Source organism: Cydia splendana, chromosome 2 (assembly GCF_910591565.1).
Source record: "Cydia splendana chromosome 2, ilCydSple1.2, whole genome shotgun sequence".
NCBI lineage: Eukaryota > Metazoa > Arthropoda > Insecta > Lepidoptera > Tortricidae > Cydia > Cydia splendana.
In genome coordinates, this window is record NC_085961.1 from 7,628,643 (window position 1) to 7,650,693 (window position 22,051).

Here is a 22,051-nt window from a genome sequence, read left to right on the forward strand (position 1 = left end):
AAGCAATGCACTTGCAACGAGTCAATGACATTTGTTGACAGCTGATTGCCATATTAAAAAGAGTAAATCCCTTCAAGGCTCCAATGATACCATAGACAATAAAAATATTTTTCATCACATTTGGCATTTCTATTTAAAGTTGTACCATGACTCACGTGACGAGTTGAAAATATAATTTGGATTATTTGGTACTTTTTTATGTAATTGTATGAGTAAATATATTCTAGTTTGTGAAACACAAAAGAGAATCGTCATATTTTTAGCATAAACCAGTTAAAATTAATATTTAATAGGATGAGGGAGGTTTTTTGCGGTCCGTTTGGTTACAAATGGTTTTTGATATAGTCAATGAAAGAGAGGGCTTCCAATACCGGGATCCCGGGATCCCGAAATACCGGGATCCCGTCTTTTTAAACGTATTTTTCAATACCGGTATTTTTAAATGCAATACCGGGATCCCGGTATTTTTAAAAACAAGGAAAATTTGCAGTATAAACCGTTTATATCCATTAGAATGGTCATATTCGGCTGTATTAAGAAGCTTTTACTACACGTCAGACGCATCTAACTTGCATCTAGCCCTTATTTTATTATTGAAATAATTATTGAAATAAGATCGTTGCCTGAACGTCAGATAAATATTTGATGATTGGTGGTGGATGAATCCTGACACTGACAGTGAGATTAATATAGTTAGTACTTAAAATTTAAATTTTTAATTAAAAGGAACAAGGAACTGTAGTATGGCAAACTAATTTAGGCGGAAATTAGGCTGGTGGGTTGTTGGACTAAAAATGTGACTGGTGAAGTCAACCAGTTGAATAAAATTATTGCCAACCTGGAGTGTGAAATAAAATTAATGCAGATGGCGACATTGATTGTTTATTGTTCTAAAAGCTTTTAGGACATATCTGGTGTTACAGTAACCCTTTTTAATTCCCCTTTTTAATAAAACTATATTTTTTTAAAGCAATTTATATTCAATACCGGGATCCCGGGATCCCGGTATTGATGAAGACAGTTTCGGTATTAATACCGGTATTGTGAGAAGTCCGGTATTTGGAAGCCCTATAAAAGACATTCTTTGAAGCAAATGTTTCTATGTTGAAAGCATAATAATGTTAATAAACAACCTAAAAACAATCATCATTGACCAATTTAGAACAAACATTTTTCATAAAAGGGGATTTTAGGTGGTTTGGTTACGAGGTGGCCCCAAATCGTACCTTATTTTTAGGTTTATTAAATAGTTATTAGCATTACTGCCATGTGACGAATAACAATCATTAGAATTAACAAAACATGTGATTATTGTCAAAAAAAAAAAATATTTTAGCTTATAAACTTTGAATAAACAATAAAAATACTTTTGAAATCAAGGGGACATTTCCAAATGGACACCCATGTAACTTAATGGACAAAGTAAAGACGAGATCATAATAATCAAAAATTTACACAGATACTCAGGGAATAAAAAAAAGGAGGCCTAAATATGTGCCTATATAGAATCAGTATATAGAGTTTTAAACATAAGGAACTCAATTTTACTTAATAAAATATGACTTATTAATTGCACATGAATTAAATAAGTATAGACAAAGTCACGGTAAAAACTATACATACTCAATGTGCGTGCGACTTTACCGTGTCCGTTCGGTTACATTTTTCTAGTCCGCCTATATGTTACGCTTCAAATCGTAACCAAACGGACGTAACGATTTGTCTGATCTAGAATTAAATCTATTCAAAATAATACAAAACTAACCGCAATGTTCAACTTATTGACTTGACAAATAACTATATGAAACATAGTTTTATTTAATATAAACAGTGTTTTAGTTACTTAAGGTTCAAGCTGCATAAACAGTTGAACAGAACGGACAAAACATTGAGTAAACTTACAGGTCACACGCCAGCACGCCTTGGAGGTTGCGAATTGAGTGTTTTAAATCAAATTTGACGTTTAAACAAGCTTTATCTATGGTCACAGGGTTTCCAGGATGTCAAAAAACCTAAAATGTTGGTAAAAAGTATTTCGCTAAGTAGCGAAAACTGCGTAACCACCCCGGACTATGTCCGTTTCACGATTTCGCGGGGATAACGTTTTTATCGAAATTAAACCCTATTATTGATGTTTTTAAAGCTCTTTTTCACCAATAGCACATTTTTCAACATTTAAACTATGCCAGGAATGCATTACTTGGTGTTGCCTTCATAGAAAAAATATGTGTAAAAGTCCATCAAAAATTGAGGTCGGTGAAGGGGACAGTACTACGGGGTGATTTTATCATATCTAAAAACCTGATTTTAAGTAAGAAAAAAGTGATTTATTGTGCATTAAACTTAATAAATGATGTGTCTATATAATATATTTCAATAAAAAACATAATTTGCCCAGTCAAAAAATTCGTCTTAAGAGTAAATCACAAAAAATGTAAGGGGACACGCGAAAAACTCGAGGGTATAACTTTAAATAGAAATGCCCATTTGCTCTTAAAATGTGTTAGAGTTCATCCAAAAGAAGTCTGCACTGTCTGCAGTGATTTTGATAGCCCACGCAGTGCAAGTGTTGTTTATAGAATATGTCATAATTTCATAGAAGTTAGACGTTTAAAATAACACTTGCACTGCGTGGGCTATAAAAATCCCTGCAGACTTTCCTTAGTCTAACTCTATTACATGTAGGCGTAGTCGATGCGGATGCGGTCCGTATCCGTAATTCCTAAATTTCGACCTAGGCATGGTATAATAATATACTCCGCCTGGTACTCTCGTCCCGTCTTTTCGTGGTCACGTGACTGACACAAGCCTACGTCATCATGCGACAGCGCTATATGATAATATGCGATAGCGCTATACAAAGTGGCAATGTTATTGTGACGTAGGCTTGTGTCACTCTGGAAAGAGAAGACCTTGTTTTATTTTAGACTATGGACTGAAATTAGCAGAAGCCTCTTTTTTTGTTCATTTTTGTTCAAGTGCGATGAAAAATACTTATATGTGAAGTTATCTATGAAAAGGGACCTTATAGTGCTAGCGGTTGGCCTAAATCAGCTGCAAATAGTGTTAAAGGTATGAAAATCGGCACGATTAATCTTTAGGCCATTTGAATCAATTTGACCCGTAGCAACAAAAAATAAAAAAAAACGGAAAGGAGTTATGACGTCAACTTTTTTTTTGTATGGAAAAAAAATATTTTTTGTTCAGAAACCAATCGTGTGTGGTATTAAATGAAAGGGCATTCGAAGCCGGTTCTAAAAATATATCACATTATTACATTTCAGTCACTGGTATTCAATTAAAATTAAAATAATTTTCAAAACATACCAAGTTTGGGGTCCTCCAGATACGATACCGTTGAATTATTTTTTGCAAAATATGCTTCAAATAATACCCAATATCCTCATATCTAACCCCAAGAAATTAATTTCGAAACTATGTATTTAGATTTAGTATTTTTTTTTTAATTTTTCATTATTACAAAGTGTGATGTCGAATTATTCAATACGAGTATAATGTCATTCGAGTAAAATAATTCCCGGAGTATTGGAACTTGGTTTACACGTTTCTTTGGTAAGAGGCTTTCGGTAAGAAAAAGGATGAAGAAATGTTACGACTTTTTATTAGAGAGTTGCCCTTGAATTTTTTGCAGATGGGTGCACAAGGGAGTTTATTGCGTCTGCATATGCACGATCTCCTTTGGCAGTCTATTCCACAACCGCACCGCGTCAACTCTGTACACACTTTCCAGTGCGTTTCTTGTGTGGTCCAATATTTTTGAACATTCATACTCTTTAGTGTGGACTACGGTCAATGAGGCTGTCTATGCTGCACAAAGAAATATAGTCTGTCAAGCGATTTCCGCCTGTAGAAAAAAGCGGCAAATTTAATGTCGGCTGTACACACTTGTCGAGAGCCTCTCGCCGGTGCCGCTCCGATCCAATCGGAGAAGCGCGAGACTAGACGAGTAACGGCGCGGCGAGAAGAGAGCAGCATGTATAAATTTTATTAATCCTAATCTTTAAACTGATACTAATTGATAATAAATAATAATACATATTAAAGTACAAGTTTTCACAGATCGGCCTAGTCCTACAGCTCAATAAGGCTTGTGTTGTGGGTACTAGACGACGATATATATAATATACACATATATAAAAGCCCTGATAAGGGCATTTATTTGTGTGATGAACAGTGGCGGATTTGCAGTCTTTGTCACCCTAGGCCCCAGGCCCTGTAGCCGCCCCTTTCTCAGCACTCATCATAGTGACTACATTTTGAGTTATTTCTTGTTATCTCTTCTTCCTCGCATTATCCCGGCATTTTGCCACGGCTCATGGGAGCCTGGGGTCCGCTTGACAACGAATCCCAAGAATTGACGTAGGCACTAGTTTTTACTACGAAAGCTACTGCCATCTGACCTTCCAACCCAGAGGAGAAATTAGGCCTTATTGGGATTAGTCCGGTTTCCCCACGATGTTTTCCGTCACCGAAAAGCGACTGGTAAATGTCAAATGAAATGATATTTCGTACATACGTTCCGAAAAAGTCATTGGTACGGTTTGAACCCGCGACCTTCGGATTGCAGGTCGAACGTTCTTACCGCTAGCTGGAGGAGCCCAAACTTGGTATGTTTTGAAAATTATTTTAATTTTAATTGAATACAAGTGACTGAAATGTAATAATGTGTTTGTGTGTGTGTGTGTGAATATATTTTTAGAACCGGCTCCGAATGCCCTTTCATTTAATACCACACACGATTGGTTTAGAAACAAAAAATATTTTATTCCATACAAAAAAAAGATGACGTCATAACTCTTTTCCGTTTTTTTTTTATTTTTTTGGTGCTACGGATCAAATTGATTCAAATGGCTTAAAGATTAATCGTGCCGATTTTCATACCCTTAACACCATTTGCAGCTAATTCCCGAATTTCAGGCTGTACCGCTAACACTATTATTGTCGATGGCGCTTACGCCATTATTAACGATGCTCCGATATAAATACAATTCCGCGCGACGCTGTGTGGTGTAAGCGCCATCGACAATAAGGTCCCTTTTCATGGATAATGCCCCATATACACTATACACATAAGTTTAAAAGTACATTACATTACGATAATCTAGTGCTGAGCTAAAAATAGGAACATCGCAACGAGTGGCGATAAATTAAAACACAACCAAAGGTTATGTTTTAAATCAACACAACCATGGTATTACTATTTCATGGAACGGAAAATTGCTGTAAGAATTCTGATGCAGACTGGGATGGTAGCATCGGTTGACTGTTCCTTTCACCCTTTCTTATAAAAAGTGTCCGGTAGCCGGTAGATAAAATAAACTCTTAAGGTGCACTCTACAAGGGTGGAAAGTATCAGAAATTAAGAACTGGCAGGAATCCACCCTTTCATTAAGTTTCGGCCTTCTTTAAAAGTCTCTTGAAATATCATAGACGTATTAACCCTTTGAGAGTTTGAGAGGGGCTGCATCTGCGTAACCACTAACCACTGAACGGGGCAGAACATAACCCATTAGTGCCTAAACCCACCTTTGGGAACCCACCATTTTTCTAATGACGTTAGGTAGATTTACAGTAGAAAATCAAATCCCACCAAAAACATTTTCATGAATGTAAAATATTGCCAAAACGACCCCATAAAGCTCGTACTATCAAAAAGTTCACAAACTTTTACTACACCTTAGTCAAAATTTGGCTTGGCCTTTTCGGTACCTTCACATGGGCGTAAGGTGAAAAATGTATTCACTATTCATTCTTTTTTATTATACAATTATAGTTCTTGTAGTAACAAAACGGCCAAGCCACATATCGTACGAAACGTCAGGCCAAATAATAAACGTAAGTACGTAAGTGTACGCTATTAAGTCCCGATTCAGTTTTATCAATTATGAGTGAAAGTCGTAAGTAAATCGTTATTTCGAGGTCGAATTCGGCTTGGCCACGCCCACTGAATATTTCGTTTCACGATTTTTTCTGCAGATAACATTGTTTTTGGTACTAATTTAAAAAATATGTTTGTTTGCGAATCCTTGGCTTTCTAGAATAAGATTTGTAAATAAAAAAAATATTCCTTTTTCAAACGTCGTTAATCGAAATATCCAAAATCAAGCCTTTAAGGACTGATCAGGATTTCGTTTGGATTTATTACCAACAACCTTTTATTTAAATTATTGCATAGTAATAATATCAGAAAACCCTCCGATTTAGGCTAATATTTTTTACGCGGGCAACATATTTTTCATAGACAAGAAGCGTAACCCACTTCCTATCAAAGATGGCGCTCGAAGTAGAGTTCTATTTACGTTGCATTATTAGCTATCTCTTTCAGACACAGCACAATTCTAAACAGTGTGTAAGAGATAGGTGATGTTCTCTTTTGATTGTAACGAATGCTAACGAATCGTGGTTATTTTATACATCAAGTAGATTTATTTATTTTAATAACTTGTAGTGTTAACGGATATTAATAATGTGACCCTATTTCCTGTTTTATGTATACCCTTTTTTAAATGATTAAATTGGTCTCGAGAAGATTACATGGCGTATAATGAAAATTCCAGGTATGTGTACAATCGATAATGTCGTCATTCCGTAGTTGTTATAACCACAAATTTCATTTGTCTGACTTAAATTGTGACTGAAGGACATCAAATTCTGACTTTAAAGTAACTTTTACGAGGTTTAACGAGGAATTTAATGACTCTACAATGCCAGATCCGCTTAATTATTTCAATTTAAACCTCAAATATGGATTACCGTTAACTCAACGTTTTTCCTTCGAATTCGATCTTTAAATATTTAACGGATTCTTGTTTTGAATGTTTTTCGTATTTTTGCAATTGCACAGGACGTTGAATAAAGACTACAGAAACTGTTTTCTTTCTTATCATGCTGTTTTTGTCGCGTGATTCCTATCAAACGTGCATTTATTCGCGTATTTGGTTCAATGTCGTCCATGATTATGCAATGAAAAGCGATGCCATTTTTGTCATGAGGGTTCTTGAAAGCAATATCATTTGTAAAGTGATATAAACCCAACCAATCCAATAAGAATGCCTGCTGTTGCTGTAAATAATGCAATGTAACGTTGTCGCTGCGCTCGAAGAGGTTATTTTCGCTTGAGATGCGTTGAAGTGTAGAGTTGATTCGCGTTCGCGTATTGTTATCATTAACTGTATGACGACTATGACGTCACTTGAAAATCCGAGCTGTGTTATAAGTTATAATAGTATCTTTATTATTTCTCGTTTCAAAGCGGTCAAGTGAATCTATTTAGGTATTGGTATTACCTAGGTATTAGGTGATGGGATTTCTTCCGAGGTCTAGTCTAGCGCTTTAGAGAGCTTTTACTAAGTTACGCAGCCTTAACTAAGGCACTAGACTAGATAGGGACCTTTCCATACCCGTCAATCCCGCCATTACATATCTGAAAATCGAAATGTAGAGTCCTTGCTCTACAATTCGCGTATTGAGTCTGCTTGGACAACAATACGAAATGACTATGGCTAACGACTCAAGCTCAAGCGACTTAGCGAGTGAAAATGATAATGCTAAATATCTAATTAACATTAAGTCAGAACGAGGCACACAACTATAAGGAAGTAGGTAACCAAGTAGTTTAATTTATTACCAAGGTTTTCTTGAGGGACTAAGGGGTTGTGCACAAATCACGCGAGGTGTTTTCGGCTACTTTTTGACCCCCCTACCTCTTGGTGATATTTGGTGAGGTTTTTGGCTTCGTTGTAGAGACATGAGAAAAAAAAGGTGTCCTTGTGGCTTATAAGCCACTATAGGGTATTTTCCTACTAGTCAAATCAGTTACTTTTTAAGAACTGTCAAAACGATTTTCTAATATGGAATTTATATAAAACATTACATCGTGACGTCACGGTCAACTCACCTACTTTTTATGTTTCTATCCGATTTATTAAATAGAACTTGTGTTTAAAAATAACTCCTATCTGTGTTTTTCTTATAATTATCTGATGCTTTATTTCATGCATGGTGTAAAATAATTTATTTTAAATACAGTATAATACCCTATTGTAATGGAAGGCGGTAAATTAATAGTGTAGTTATTTACGATACAAGTCTGAAAAATAGGAAATTCGAGTAACTCGAATTACCTATTCGCACGTTGGCCCTTTAAATTTTCGACGTATATATTTACGTAATTTGCTTATAATAAATAGCACGGCTTATGGGAAAAACTGATTGATACGAGCCGGGGTTTGAACCCGCGACCTCGGGATTGCAAGCTCTTAACGCTAGGCCGAGTAGCTAGATCAGTGCCCCAAACGCGTTAGTTCCGCGTAGCATTAGTCCCGATCGCGTTTTTCCCCATCGCGTTAGTTCCGCGCAGCATTAGTCCCGATCGCGTTTTTCCCCACTCGCGTTAGTTCCGCGCAGCATTATTCCCGATCGCGTTTTTCCCCACTCGCGTTAGTTCCGCGTAGCATTAGTCCCGGTCGCATTTTTTCCCACTAGAGTTTGTTTTTCAAAAAACATTTAGTTCACAACTTAGTTAGGTAGCTTCAGATGCCCGAAGGGCAAACCGCCCAGAAATAGGAGCCTCGCGAAGCGGGGCTCCGTCTAAAAATGCGACCGAGAATAATGCTACGCGGAACTAACGCGAGTGGGGAAAAGCGCGATCGGGACTAATGCTACGCGGAACTAACGCGAGTGGGGAAAAACGCGATCGGGACTAATGCTACGCGGAACTAACGCGTTTGGGGCACTGATCTAGCTACTCGGCCTAGCCGGCCGGCTTGTCATAAATAATATGAATATGCAGGTATTAAATTACCAATGTTGTTACAGCTCCAGCATGCAGGATGACCAGTCGAAGGCGTCTCTGCAAATGCAGATAGAGCGCCTTCAAGTATTGCGGGCGAAGCTTAACACTGTAGCAGAAGAGGATTACGTCATCGTCAAAGAAGAAGTACAGTAAGTAGATGTGTTTGTGAATTGCAAAGGTTCATTTTCTACGATGCTTGAGAAAATTTGTAACCAAATGCTAATCTAGGCAATCTAGGCATAGAGATCAAAGGGGGTCAAATATTTGCAAATAATAAAATTGTAATGGAAAAACTCAATCTAGCCATCAGTTTTCTGAATCTGCAGTTGTATTATTTTCCAAATTATAAAATGAATATAACAGAAAAGTCTGCAGCGATTTTAATAGCCCATGCAGTGTAAGTGTTATTTACACGTCAAAATTTCATAGAAGTTTGACGTTAAAAATGACACTTGCACTGTGTGGGCTATCAAAATCGCTGCAGACTTTTCTCGGTCTGACTCTATAATTGCCACAGAACTTTTTCTGTGCACTTAAAGTTCGGTGGACCTAAATGGGTTTCTTATCTTGTGTTCTTAATGGCAAGGAAACGGTTTGAAGAAAATTATGTAGAGATTATGGGTTATGTAGACAGGTATATTTGCATCACAGGAATCGAACCGGTGACCTCTGGCTTCGTTTTTAAAGAATGTAAACTACGGGGCTGGCCGAACCGGTCGGCCGTGGTATATTTTTTTTATTTTACACAGCATCCGCATAAAGCGGAAAAAAAGTTAAGTTTTTTTTAAAGACTTATGTAATCTACAACATCAGGAACGCGGAATATTTTTTGAAAAGATACTTATCTAAGATGAGTAGATGGACTTAACATCCATCCTGATCTGAGTTTTTTTTTATAAAAGTGACATTAAGTACAGTTGGTCAAGCAGATCTTGTCAGTAGAAAAAGGCGGCAAATTTTAAAAATGTAGGCGCGAAGGGATCGTCTCATAGAAAATTTTAATTTCGCGCCTTTTTCTACTAACAAGATTTGCTTGACCATCTATAACTACATTTTTTTCGGTAATTCCTGACCTTAATTTTTATTGACGCATAATTTCTTTTATTTAATGGCCCATAGACCATCACAGTTTTATTTAATGGCACATCACCACCTACTTTCAATCAGTAATTTTAAGCAGTGTGGGTAGGCACCTGCCTTCCGACTTGCTTCCGACTCTTTGAAACTTATTAAACAGGTACTTATTCCAAAAATATCAATTACCACGGGACCTATATTTTAACCTCTTCATTCAAATTGCAAGTATCCGATCAGAATAACCTACCTGTACACACCTCAAAAAGGATCTCACGTCTCATCCCACAATGAAATGTGAAATGCATTGGCCATAATCATAATAAAACAACCCAGGGCGAGACAGGGAGGGCCTCAGCGCCGGTTCCCGCGCTCGTGACGACCACCGCGCACCCCGCTGCGTTCAGTCAGTCCGGCTTCGCGCGCGTTACGGCCGAGATTCATCGCGTCGGGGTCCAATGAAATTAAAAAATCTAAATTAAAAAATAAACCTTTTTGTCTTTGACCTTTTAGGGCATTTAGGCGGGAATTTTGCGATATGTCATCTGCTGACACTGACAAGAAGTGAATGTACTTAGTTATTTTATAATGTTTCGTAACAATGATACTAAAGTTAAGTAATGAAAAAGGTGGTTAATTCAGTTGTTCGGTTTTGTAATTAGTGAAAAGCGATGCAATATCAAAGCAACGAGGATGACGATCTGCAATATCGTATTTTTGGCGAATCCTTCAACTTTCCAGCTGAGAGTAACAGTTCGAACACCGGCAGCGGTCGCCGAAGAAAGTGAGTTTATTACTTTACTTTCGTTTATTTACAAAAGTTTATATGATTAAAGTGTACCTATCCATTGGTAATTCATTATCATTTAGGTACGTGGCCTCAGCACTTTCAAGGTTATTGTAAGATGTTAGAGTAGATACCTATAAATGAAACTCAGTTTTTATCGGAATCCTACCATACCTCTTCATACAACTTAATGCTTAAATTTAAGTTTCGAAAGAACCGAAATCTTTGTATGAGAAGGGATTTACACAACTTTTATAGTTATGATGCCTGAATTTCAACAAACCACATGGTGTTGCTAAACTAAGTATGTTTATTCAGCTGGATAACATAGTTATAGTAAATTTGATTTGTTTGACTGACCTCATGTCACAACCACATGGATGATTCCATCACAAACAATGTGAATAAATTTATTATACTAATTAATTTAGGTAACTCCAGCACCGTGGTGGTGGTATAAAAAATAACCGTAGTACCTAATATACCATAGTGATGACATAGCCTTTAGATTAGAACAGTAATAACCCAAAACAAATGTTACTTTGTTTTATGAACACCTGAAAAATGGAATTCATTCACAAAGTGGCCATGCACTTTTGCAGCTGGGTCTACATAGGGCCTTACGAGGATAGGTTAGCATATGAGAATCATTCCAGTCACTTAAAGAACTTTCTAACTTCTTCATATATTATAACTTATAACAAATTAATTATCTATTTAAATATCAGCATAATTTATCATTACAACCTAACAACTTGTTAATGAAGTCATTCATTAATTTCATTATTCTTTTCTATCATCCGGCTGTGTGTTGATATGCTATTTATAAGCATGTTGTTATGATTAAAATCATCTGAGATGAGCAAGTTTCAATAAAACGGTCCATTTAAATATCTACCTTAGTATCTACACATTAAGAACTGAATTGTAACTGTTGTTTTTGTAAGTCATGGTTAATTCATGTACTTTTTACTTAATTAATTAGGAATCGATTCTCATCACTGAATTATATGTCAATGGTTCACATTAAACGCTTTTATCATTTGAAAGGTTAATGAAAGAGGTAGCAAAGTTATTTAACTATGAATTTAAAATCCCTCAAAAAAATTACAGTAGGTATCATCTAGTCACCTAGTGGGTTAAATTAAAACCTATCTAGGAACCATTACACTTACTGAAAATAAGAACCAAATTGGCCGCGCCTTCTTGGAGATAAGTAGGTACACTCATTACACATTCTAATAGCCTCTCAGCCTAAAATGGCCTAAATGCATATTGGTACCAGCGCTGTCCCATAACGGGTACAGTAAGGTGCTTATTTTATGGGGTACCACAAGTAGGTATACAAAAATCTGCGAATCATAAAGTGGAAGTAGGTAATCAAGGTTCAGGTAGCATACATTTAAAAGGTCTACGTTCCTTTTCGTTTTCTTTTGATTTTTTAGACTACTTTAGAGATATGATGGGGTAACTATTGAATCGTTAAATTTTGAGACACAAAAACTTTATTCTTTTAAATTACTACACATAGACTAAAAATAGATTTTACCCCTCATAACAATTAGTAACACATCCGCTAACACTTCATTCCTATTCTTTGTATTACCATAATCTATTGCCCGATTTGAATACGAACTCCCTCGACCTTCAACTTCTGGATTATCCTGCGTGCTTTAAGAGACCTTGGAACGTGCCCATGTACAAGGTCTCACGCACAGACCTCCGCTAAGATAAGATATGAATCTTATTGCCTTGTAATAAGGCGAAAAATGTATACCCGACCTTACAAGAGGTATGTAGATCGTAGGTACCTAAAGCCTTCAAATATGTAGGCGGACGAGTACAGTCAGGCTTAAATGTCTTAAGAGCGCTATTACATTTCGGCGTTGAGCGAGTTTAGGTATTTTACGCGCTGCGGCAGGCCGTGCGAGCTCAGTATGCCGATCCCTTCCACCACACTCGCACTACAATGATGGATTAAACATTCTTGATCCTTCGCGAAGCATATTGAAATCAACCATAACAACACTAACTGTGCTTAACTTTTAAAGTCCTAAAACTGTTATTTGGTAAGTACGAAAATACTAAATGCAGTGCAAATGTAAGTGTGTGCAGTGTTCATAAATTAATTTTTCATCTATTTTTGACGATTTTTGACCCCCCCACCCCTCAAATCATCCAAAAATCATGCTTCGGATGACTCTGTTTCCTCCTACGTCATACTACCATCATCCGATGTCCAGACCCCCCCCCCCCCCTCCTTCCATTTGAAACGACGTAATTTATGAATAGCCCCATACTCGTACTTATGAAGGTATAAGTATTACTCGAAATAAATTATAGGTACTCGCTTATTTACATGTTTCGTCATAGCATTTGGTACCTATAGGTTGTAAAGTTTGTATCAACGAGGGTTTAAAAACGAACTAGTATTGAGGATCTGATGATAATGATGATGATTAAGGTGGTCACGGATACCAATCAACCATGTAGTAACATGCTTTCAGCTTTCAACTCGAGCTCTCTAACCGCTTTGCTTGCCTAGAGAACTTGGCTTCAGTGGACGAAATCAACGACGGGCTAGTGGAAACTGTCCACACAGTAGGGTCTAAGTTTTTTAGATCCCGCCGTAAAGATAGACCTCAGAAATTGACCGAGCAAACCTTAAACCTCATGGCTGAACGACGCTCGCTACAGTTGCAGTCTCCCGATGACGCGGAGTCATATAGGCAGCTCAATAGACGTATATCTAAGTCCTTGCGACATGATCTGCGTCTCTTTAATACTAACCGTATTAAAGAGACTATTGAGCGAAACCAAGGCTCCAAAGTGTTCGCAAAGGACAAGTCTATTGGGCAAAGCCAGCTGACAAAGCTGAAACGGGAAGATGGCAGCATAGCGTCGAGCAAAGCGGAGGTTTTAGGTGAGATTGAGAGGTTCTATGGACAGTTATACACTTCGATCGCAAAGCCCGTTGACAGCTTGGTAGGAGATCCAAGAGCCAAGCTGTCCCGACATTATACCGAAGATATCCCGGACATCAGTCTGTACGAGATTAGGATGGCCCTGAAGCAGCTTAAGAACAACAAGGCGCCGGGCAAAGACGGAATCACTTCAGAGCTTCTGAGAGCGGGTGGAACACCGGTACTTAAAGTCCTCCAGAAGCTCTTTAATTCCGTCTTGTCCGAGGGCATAACGCCTGAAACATGGAATAGAGGCGAGGTGGTGCTGTTCTTCAAAAAAGGTGATAACAACCTATTGAAGAACTACAGACCCATCACGCTTCTGAGCCATGTCTATAAGCTGTTTTCAAGGGTCATCACGAACCGTCTCGAACACAGACTTGATGACTTCCAGCCTCCCGAACAAGCCGGTTTCCGAAAAGGCTATAGTACCATAGACCACATCCATACGCTGCGGCAAGTTATACAGAAGACCGAAGAGTATAACTTGCCATTATGCTTAGCGTTTGTGGACTATGAGAAAGCCTTCGATTCGGTGGAAACATGGGCGGTGCTTGAGTCTCTTCAGCGATGCCATATTGACTATCGGTACATCGAAGTGTTGAAGTGTTTGTATAGTAACGCCACCATGTCGGTCCGAGTACAGGAGCAGAGCACGAGGGCGATTCCATTGCGAAGAGGCGTAAGGCAGGGAGACGTTATCTCTCCGAAACTGTTTACTGCCGTAATGGAAGACGCCTTCAAGCTCCTGGAATGGGAAGGACTTGGCATCAACATCAACGGCGAATACATCACTCACCTTCGGTTTGCCGACGATATCGTAGTCATGGCAAAGTCGATGGAGGAACTCAGCATGATGCTCGATGACCTCAACCGAGTTTCACAACGGGTGGGCTTGAAAATGAACATGGACAAGACGAAACTTATGTCAAATGCCAATGTTGTGCCCATCCCAGTCTCTGTTGGGAACTCGGTACTCGAAGTTGTTGACTCGTACATCTACCTAGGACAAGTAGTCCAATTAGGTAGGTCCAACTTCGAGAAAGAGGTCAACCGCCGAATCCAACTCGGTTGGGCAGCGTTCGGGAAACTACGTAATGTCTTTTCGTCCGACATACCTCAGTGCCTCAAGACGAAAGTCTTTAATCAATGTGTGTTACCAGTGATGACTTACGGCTCCGAAACGTGGTCTTTCACTATCGGCCTCATCTCAAAACTTAAAGTCGCTCAACGAGCTATGGAGAGGGCTATGCTCGGAGTTTCTCTACGTGATCGAATCAGAAATGAGGAGATCCGTAGACGAACTAAAGTCACCGACATAGCCCACCGGATTAGCAAGCTGAAGTGGCAATGGGCAGGCCACATTGCACGCAGAGAAGATGGCCGATGGGGTCGAAAAGTGCTCGAGTGGAGACCACGGACTAGCAAGCGCAGCGTAGGACGTCCACCCACAAGATGGACAGACGATCTTGTTAAGGTCGCCGGAAGACGCTGGATGCGGGTCGCTTCCAACCGGCACGTATGGAGGTCCAAGGGGGAGGCCTATGTTCAGCAGTGGACGTCTTATGGCTGAGATGATGATGATGATGATGATGTAGTAACATGATTAGGCTCGTTTGATTCGTCTCAACAAGATCTTTGACACTGAAGATACACAGGGTCTGATGATGGAGCTGGAAGGTGGCCACGGGTACCAGTCTATCATGTAACTAAACCACTTCGTGTTTGGGCTCGTTTGATTCGTCTCAACAAGATCTATCTTTGACACTGAAGATACACAGGGTCTGATGATGAAGCTGGAAGGTGGCCACGGGTACCAGTCTATCGTGTAACTAAACAACTTCGTGTTTGGACTCGTTTGATTCGTCTCAACAAGATCTTTGACACAAGACAGTACTCAGGGTATGATGATGGAGCTGGAAGGTGGTCACCATTACCAATCAACCATGCAACTAAACCACATCGTGTTTAGGCTCGTTTGATTCGTCTCAACAAGATCTTTGATACTAGGTGATACACCAAACACGAAGCCCAAACACGATGCCCAAACACGAAGCCCAAACACGATGCCCAAACACGAAGCCCAAACACGTAGCCCAAACACGAAGTGGTTCAGTTACGTGATAGACTGGTACCCGTCGCCACCTTCGAGCTCCATCATCAGACCCTGAGTAGTATCTTGTGTCAAAGATCTTGTTGCGACGAATCAAACGAGCCCAAACACGAAGTGGTTCAGTTACATGGTAGACTGGTACCCGTGGCCACAGTCCAGCTCCATCATCAGACTCTGAGTACTAACTTTTGTCAAAGATCTTGTTGCGACGAATCGAACGAGCCCAAGCACGAAGTGGTTTAGTTGCATGGTTGATTGGTACCGGTGACCACTTTCCGGCTCCATCATCAGACCTTGAGTACTATCTTGTGTCAAAGATCTTGTTGAGACGAATCAAACGAGCCCAAACACGAAGTGGTTTAGTTGCATGGTTGATTGGTACCGGTGACCACATTCCGGCTCCATCATTAGACCTTGAGTACTATCTTGTGTCAAAGATCTTGTTGAGACGAATCAAACGAGCCCAAACACGAAGTGGTTTAGTTGCATGGTTGATTGGTACCGGTGACCACCTTCCGGCTCCATCATCAGACCCTGAGTACCATCTTGTGTCAAAGATCTTGTTGAGATGAATAAAACGAGCCTAAACACGAAGTGGTTTAGTTGCATGGTTGATTGGTACCGGTGACCACCTTCCGGCTCCATCATCAGACCCTGAGTACTATCTTGTGTCAAAGATCTTGTTGAGACGAATCAAACGAGCCCAAACACGAAGTGGTTTAGTTGCATGGTTGATTGGTACCGGTGACCACCTTCCGGCTCCATCATCAGACCATGAGTACTATCTTGTGTCAAAGATCTTGTTGAGACGAATAAAACGAGCCTAAACACGAAGTGGTTTAGTTGCATGGTTGATTGGTACTGGTGACCACCTTCCGGCTCCATCATCAGACCCTGAGTACTATCTTAAGTCAAAGATCTTGTTGAGCCGAATCAAACGAGCCCAAACACGAAGTGGTTTAGTTGCATGGTTGATTGGTACCGGTGACCACCTTCCGGCTCCATCATCAGACCCTGAGTACTATCTTGTGTCAAAGATCTTGTTGAGATGAATAAAACGAGCCTAAACACGAAGTGGTTTAGTCGCATGGTTGATTGGTACCGGTGACCACCTTCCGGCTCCATCATCAGACCCTGACTACCCTGAGTACTATCTTGAGTCAAAATTAATACATATAGAATGTCAGGTCGTTTCAAATATTTTTAATCCTGTCCGGTAGTTTATTAAACTGTACCATTATAAATTATAATACTATAAAAACAGTGCTAGGATCAAAGTCTCTCGTTGCGGTTTACACGCACACAGTATAGCGTTTTACATGGCGCCCGCCGCACACAATGATAAAAAATCTCGTTGTCGCCGTTGAAAATGTGCGGAGCCGACCGACACACGTCCTGCCTCTACAAGCTCTGCCGCGGCACTGAGCTGGCGCAGCGCGCGTCATCGGTAATATAGAGTAGTTTTCAAAAAATTGCCAAAAAATTATAGTAGAATTTCATAAACACTAATGTATACCAACAGTATAAGCAAACGTTGCAGATTGCTTGAGTATGAAAATAACTTCGATATTAAGTAGATTTTCGTAGGAATTGACACTTGTTTCGGAGAGAAAATTGAGTTCGTTTTACTTTGATTTTGTCTTTCTCAAAGGTGTGTAGGAAAAATATCGTTTGATATGCCTAAAGTACAGGGTATTAGTAATACAAAATAGCCAGGTTTAGCAGAGTAAACTTCTCAACATTTCCAAATAAGAGCTTGCCATTCAGTGCTTCACGGGGTTTTTCGGAAACGACCATCAGAAAAAAAATCATTACTAATTTAATAAGTCCTTTTTCTAATATTTACAACGATATTTAAAAAGATAAGAAGACGCTTTTACTGGAACAAGTACTCATTGTTTCTAATAATGAGCACAAAGTCCTGAATTTCGTCGACTAGTATCATCAATTTTGCGTTATTTCGACTTTTCTTGTAAGAGCGCTCTTAAATATTTTTTTTATTATTTATAAGAGGCAAACGAGCAGACGAATCGCCTGCCTGTTGGTAAACAATTACCGTTGCCCATGGACACCCGCGACACCTGAGGGGTTGGAAGACTTGGAAGTGCGTTGCCATCTTCAAGATATTAGTGAGGTCATGCTATTCTTTCGACTTTTTAGATTATCTTCTATGACTAGGAAGTAGACAAAAGACCCACAGCTCTGTTGATCAGACATAATGAAAGGTCCTATAAGGGTTCCCAAAAGCAGGTACCTAAAGGTCAACCACCACGTGTCCTACTCCTACAAGTCTCAATACGTTTGTTGTCTGCTGTTGAGTCTGTTAACTAATACACCGGTAATTCGACCGCATGAATGACGACCGCATTAGGCAGTGTATAAAATCGTTCATATAAGTGTGTAAGTACGCTAAGTACCTATAAGTTATCATTTCTGTTCGTGATTGTACTCTACGCTGAATGAAGCGCGTCGGTGTCATTCAAAGACTGGACTAGTTGCTATTGAGATTCGCGATTACAACTCCCAGTTAAATTGGCGAAAAGTCCGCATTTAGGTATTGTAGTAGATTTATCTACCTCCGTACATTGTTATGTTTGAAAGTCATAGGAGGCCTGCAAACTGCAAACCAGGCATTTTAACAGCGTACCTAATCCTGTTCTAATTGCTTGACTAGACCAAAATGTATTAATAGCCTTAATTCGTTCTAGATTTAAAGAAAATTACCATACTGCATAAAGATTGTAACTTTGCCACTTTACTGGCTAAAAAAAACACCCTTTCTTAAAGATATAACTTGTCTAGATTCTATGCCGTAGTAGAGCGAAAATAACTATTGTTTATGAGGGAAACTATCAAAAGATTTTTTTCCGAATTCGACATGGGTTGTTTTTTACTCCTTGTGATGAGCTCAAAACGCGTATGTAATTAAAATATCGGGTCGCTCAGGCTCACAGCAGGCACCTACTAGGTATTTGAAGAATTTCGTAAATAACATATAACCAGCCGTGAATTAGGTAGCGAGAGAATGTAGGAAGTTTTTTGTCCAGCCATGATGGATGGTTAGCTAGTGTTTGACATTCTGTAAAACTTTCGCTAGTCAGTCTTATTTATGCTTATTTACATACTGCAGTAAAAGTTCCCCCTATTTTCTTTCACGTGTCCCGGTTTTTTTCGAGGTTTGGTGGTCTGCTACCTCGAAGACGTGAACCAAGTTATTCTCATAATCCCCTTCGACCCCAGAGATTCTGGATTCGATTTTATAGGACCGAATTGGATCCTACTAATCAGTGGTTAAGTGTTTAATCACAATTCCAGAATTCCAGCATGCAACATACCTAAGACTGACCTTATTTCCATTTAAAACCAAACATCTAATAGTGTTGTATTTGTGTCCCATTTTTACTACCCTTATACATCCTCCAGAGTTCATGTCTAAGTCCTATTAGCTCAACCTTTACCTCACCGTGAGAATTAAAAAATGAGCAATGACAAGCTCTGACCACTCACCCTCTGAGGTAAACGACCAGGAGGGTGGCACCCCCGACGCTTAATTGCTTCACGTGCGTACCGGCAGATGGTAGGCAAGGTGCAAGACAGTGCTGGCCTCGTGTCGATGAACACATAAACATCCTTATCGATGGGTCGATAAAAATAAGGAAGTAACTATGACCTAAGTACACATTAACATGGTAAAGGACATCCTATGTTGAAATAAAATAGCATAAAAATGCAAGGTGCAAGTGGGCAAGTGGTTGCCGTGTGTCAAAGCAATTGGTCGTGTCCTTATCTAACGTTTGATAAAACTACTATGTATGTACTTCATAATATTATTTATAAAATAAATATTTAAAAATTGGGCTGAAATAGTAGTATTTCAGCACTCATAATAAAGGATGACTCACGTTATACCGGGCCGTGTCCGACCCGGAGCTTCTGGCGCATCGTTTTCTATGGAAAGCATCACGTGATCGCCTGTCATGTCATAGAAGAGTAAGCGCCGGGAGCTCCGGCCCGGACACGGCCCGGTCTAACGTGAGTCATCCTTAAGGTGTTAAACGCTATTATGAGTGGTGTATGTTTTTCTGATTCGATGCGATCTACTTTGTCATATAAATGCGAATTACTAACTGGAGAGTCAGTTTAAGCTAACTCTACACCGATTTTGCAGGCGACAGTCGAGTATGCTACCATGAGTCCAAAGTCCCTGAATGAAAATATGACGTTTAAAGTGGCGCTGCCATGTCCGTGCAGGGTTGGGTTAGACGGACTTTACTCTATACACTTTATTTTTGTAACTTACTCACCGAAAATAATTTGCGTCCCATTGCTGTGTGCGCATACTAAAGAAAACATTATCATCATTCGCTTGCCCTTATTCCATTCATTTAGGGTCGGCGCAGCATGTCTTTTTCTTTCATACAGTTCATACTTCTCTCTCCCCCGTCATCTCATCATTCATTTGCAGTCCATCCACCTTTTCCTCGGTTTTCCTCTCCCGTTAATTCCCTCCACACTCATTTGTAATATACCTTTCTCGTGATTCTCGTCACATGACTTTCATCCCTCCGCGTCACATGCCACGCTAGGCGATTCGCTCTTACTTTTTCTTGCCCGTACAACGCTAGGCGATTTTATCTAACTTCTTAATCGATAATATCGGTTCTAATGACCAGGGCCCATCACTACTGTATCTAACATGGCTTTGCTATGAATGCCGATGTAATTGGGGTGAGTGCAGGACGTAACTTTCACACGATTGCAACTGCACTTACTGCACTAGGATCTAATAAAGAATGTTTTATGTCTTTAATAAACTTTTTGCTTCGTGCTAAGTTGACATTTCAGGAAACCTTTTTTAACGCTTTGTTGCGAATTATGAATTATTTATTAATGGGTACTATTTAACTAAGCCGCATATTTAATTTGGTACCTTAAAATTACAATTTATGATAGTCCGGGCTTTTAAATCCTTTAGTGTACCTCTAGTACCTATATATGGTATGAAAAAAGTTATTTTTATGTCCTCAGTTGCAGTTGAATTTAAAAAGTCGTAACAGAAACGGAAGCGCTAGTTATTTAGGGTTCCGTACCCAAAGGGTAAAGACTCCACTGTCCGTCAGTCTGTCACCAGGCTGTATCTCATAAACCTTGATAGCTAGCTAGTTGAAATTTTCACAGATAAGGGGCGTGAGGCCCTTTTGGAAAGTAAAGAAAGCTAATTAAACCAACATTTTTCTACAATGATCTTCTATTTATTATGGGTAATCAAATACATATACTGTTACTGTCTGTCCTTCGGGGCTCCCTGAGAATGGGGGCCCTGGGCACGGGCCCCTGTGTGCCCTTATGGTAAAGACGGTACTGCAGATAATGTATTTCTGTTGCCGCTATAACAACAAATACTAAAAAGTACGAAACCCTTGGTGGGCGAGTCCGACTCGCACTTGTCCGGTTTTTTAGGACAGTCAAGTAAGGTAGTAGGAGTAAGTACTTACGTTTTTTTTTAAAGTATGAAAACTCAAAATTTGCAACGCAGTTAATACTTTTATACGGCTGTTTTACTTGTTTTAGACTTTATGTTAACCATTAAACCAATTTAATTTAACAACTTTGATTAATAACAATATAAATGAAATCTGTTGTGGTAGTTATCGCAATTTACTGTTGGCAACACCAACGCCTCTCGTCGCCGCATCGGGGAATTCAGGGATTCCCCAAAAATTACTTAGTTTTAAGTTACTTATATAAATAAATCACGAAAAACCGTTATTGTGGCATATTTTTGTTCATCTGAAAAAAAAACCTAATTTAGAAAAAAAACCATGGTGCCAGGTTTTTTTTCATGTTTTTTTTCATAAATTAAAAAAAAACATTTGGTTTTTTTTCTATTTGCAACCCTACGCCAGGGCTAAACTAAGAATATTTAGCGGTAAGCGGATAAGTATCCCTCTTTAGGCTAAAAATTGCCTTGAACTGTAGCTAAGGTCTAATTTTGGTCAGGACAGCAACCTTTGCAATAGTAGGCTTCCAAGATCAGGGTATTGTGTATTATTATTATTTGTATCTCCGTTACAAACTCTCGGGTTTTTAAGCCCGGTCATTTATAAGGCGTGCGTGGGGATATAGATCCAACACGTAGAGGCCGTTTGGAGAGCTTTGATGTCATGTAGAACGCCTGCTGGAACCCATTCACGGGTACATAAATAGATACCCGTAAACCGGTTTCAGCAGGCATTGGGAGCTATTATAGAAAAATGGAAAGAGTCCTGGTCTATGGTTTAAATTTGGGTGGAAAATAA

The 22,051-nt window shown here is 39.2% G+C and overlaps 1 protein-coding gene across 4 annotated transcripts in view; it reads left to right on the forward strand.

Annotated features, from left to right (window-relative positions):
* Positions 1-6,394: 6,394 nt before the first annotated feature.
* Positions 6,395-22,051, forward strand: part of LOC134803034 (transcriptional activator Myb-like) — a 66,757-nt gene continuing 51,100 nt past the window's right edge. The window contains exons 1-2 of one of the 4 annotated variants that reach the window (XM_063775744.1): positions 6,395-6,578; positions 8,839-8,964. In XM_063775744.1, coding sequence (XP_063631814.1) covers positions 6,556-6,578; positions 8,839-8,964 — 149 coding nt within the window. In that variant the 5' untranslated portion in view covers positions 6,395-6,555. Of the gene's footprint in view, positions 6,579-8,838; positions 8,965-10,243; positions 10,674-22,051 lie in introns of those variants that run through there. The other 3 variants (XM_063775756.1, XM_063775771.1, XM_063775750.1) reach the window with 3 other exon arrangements.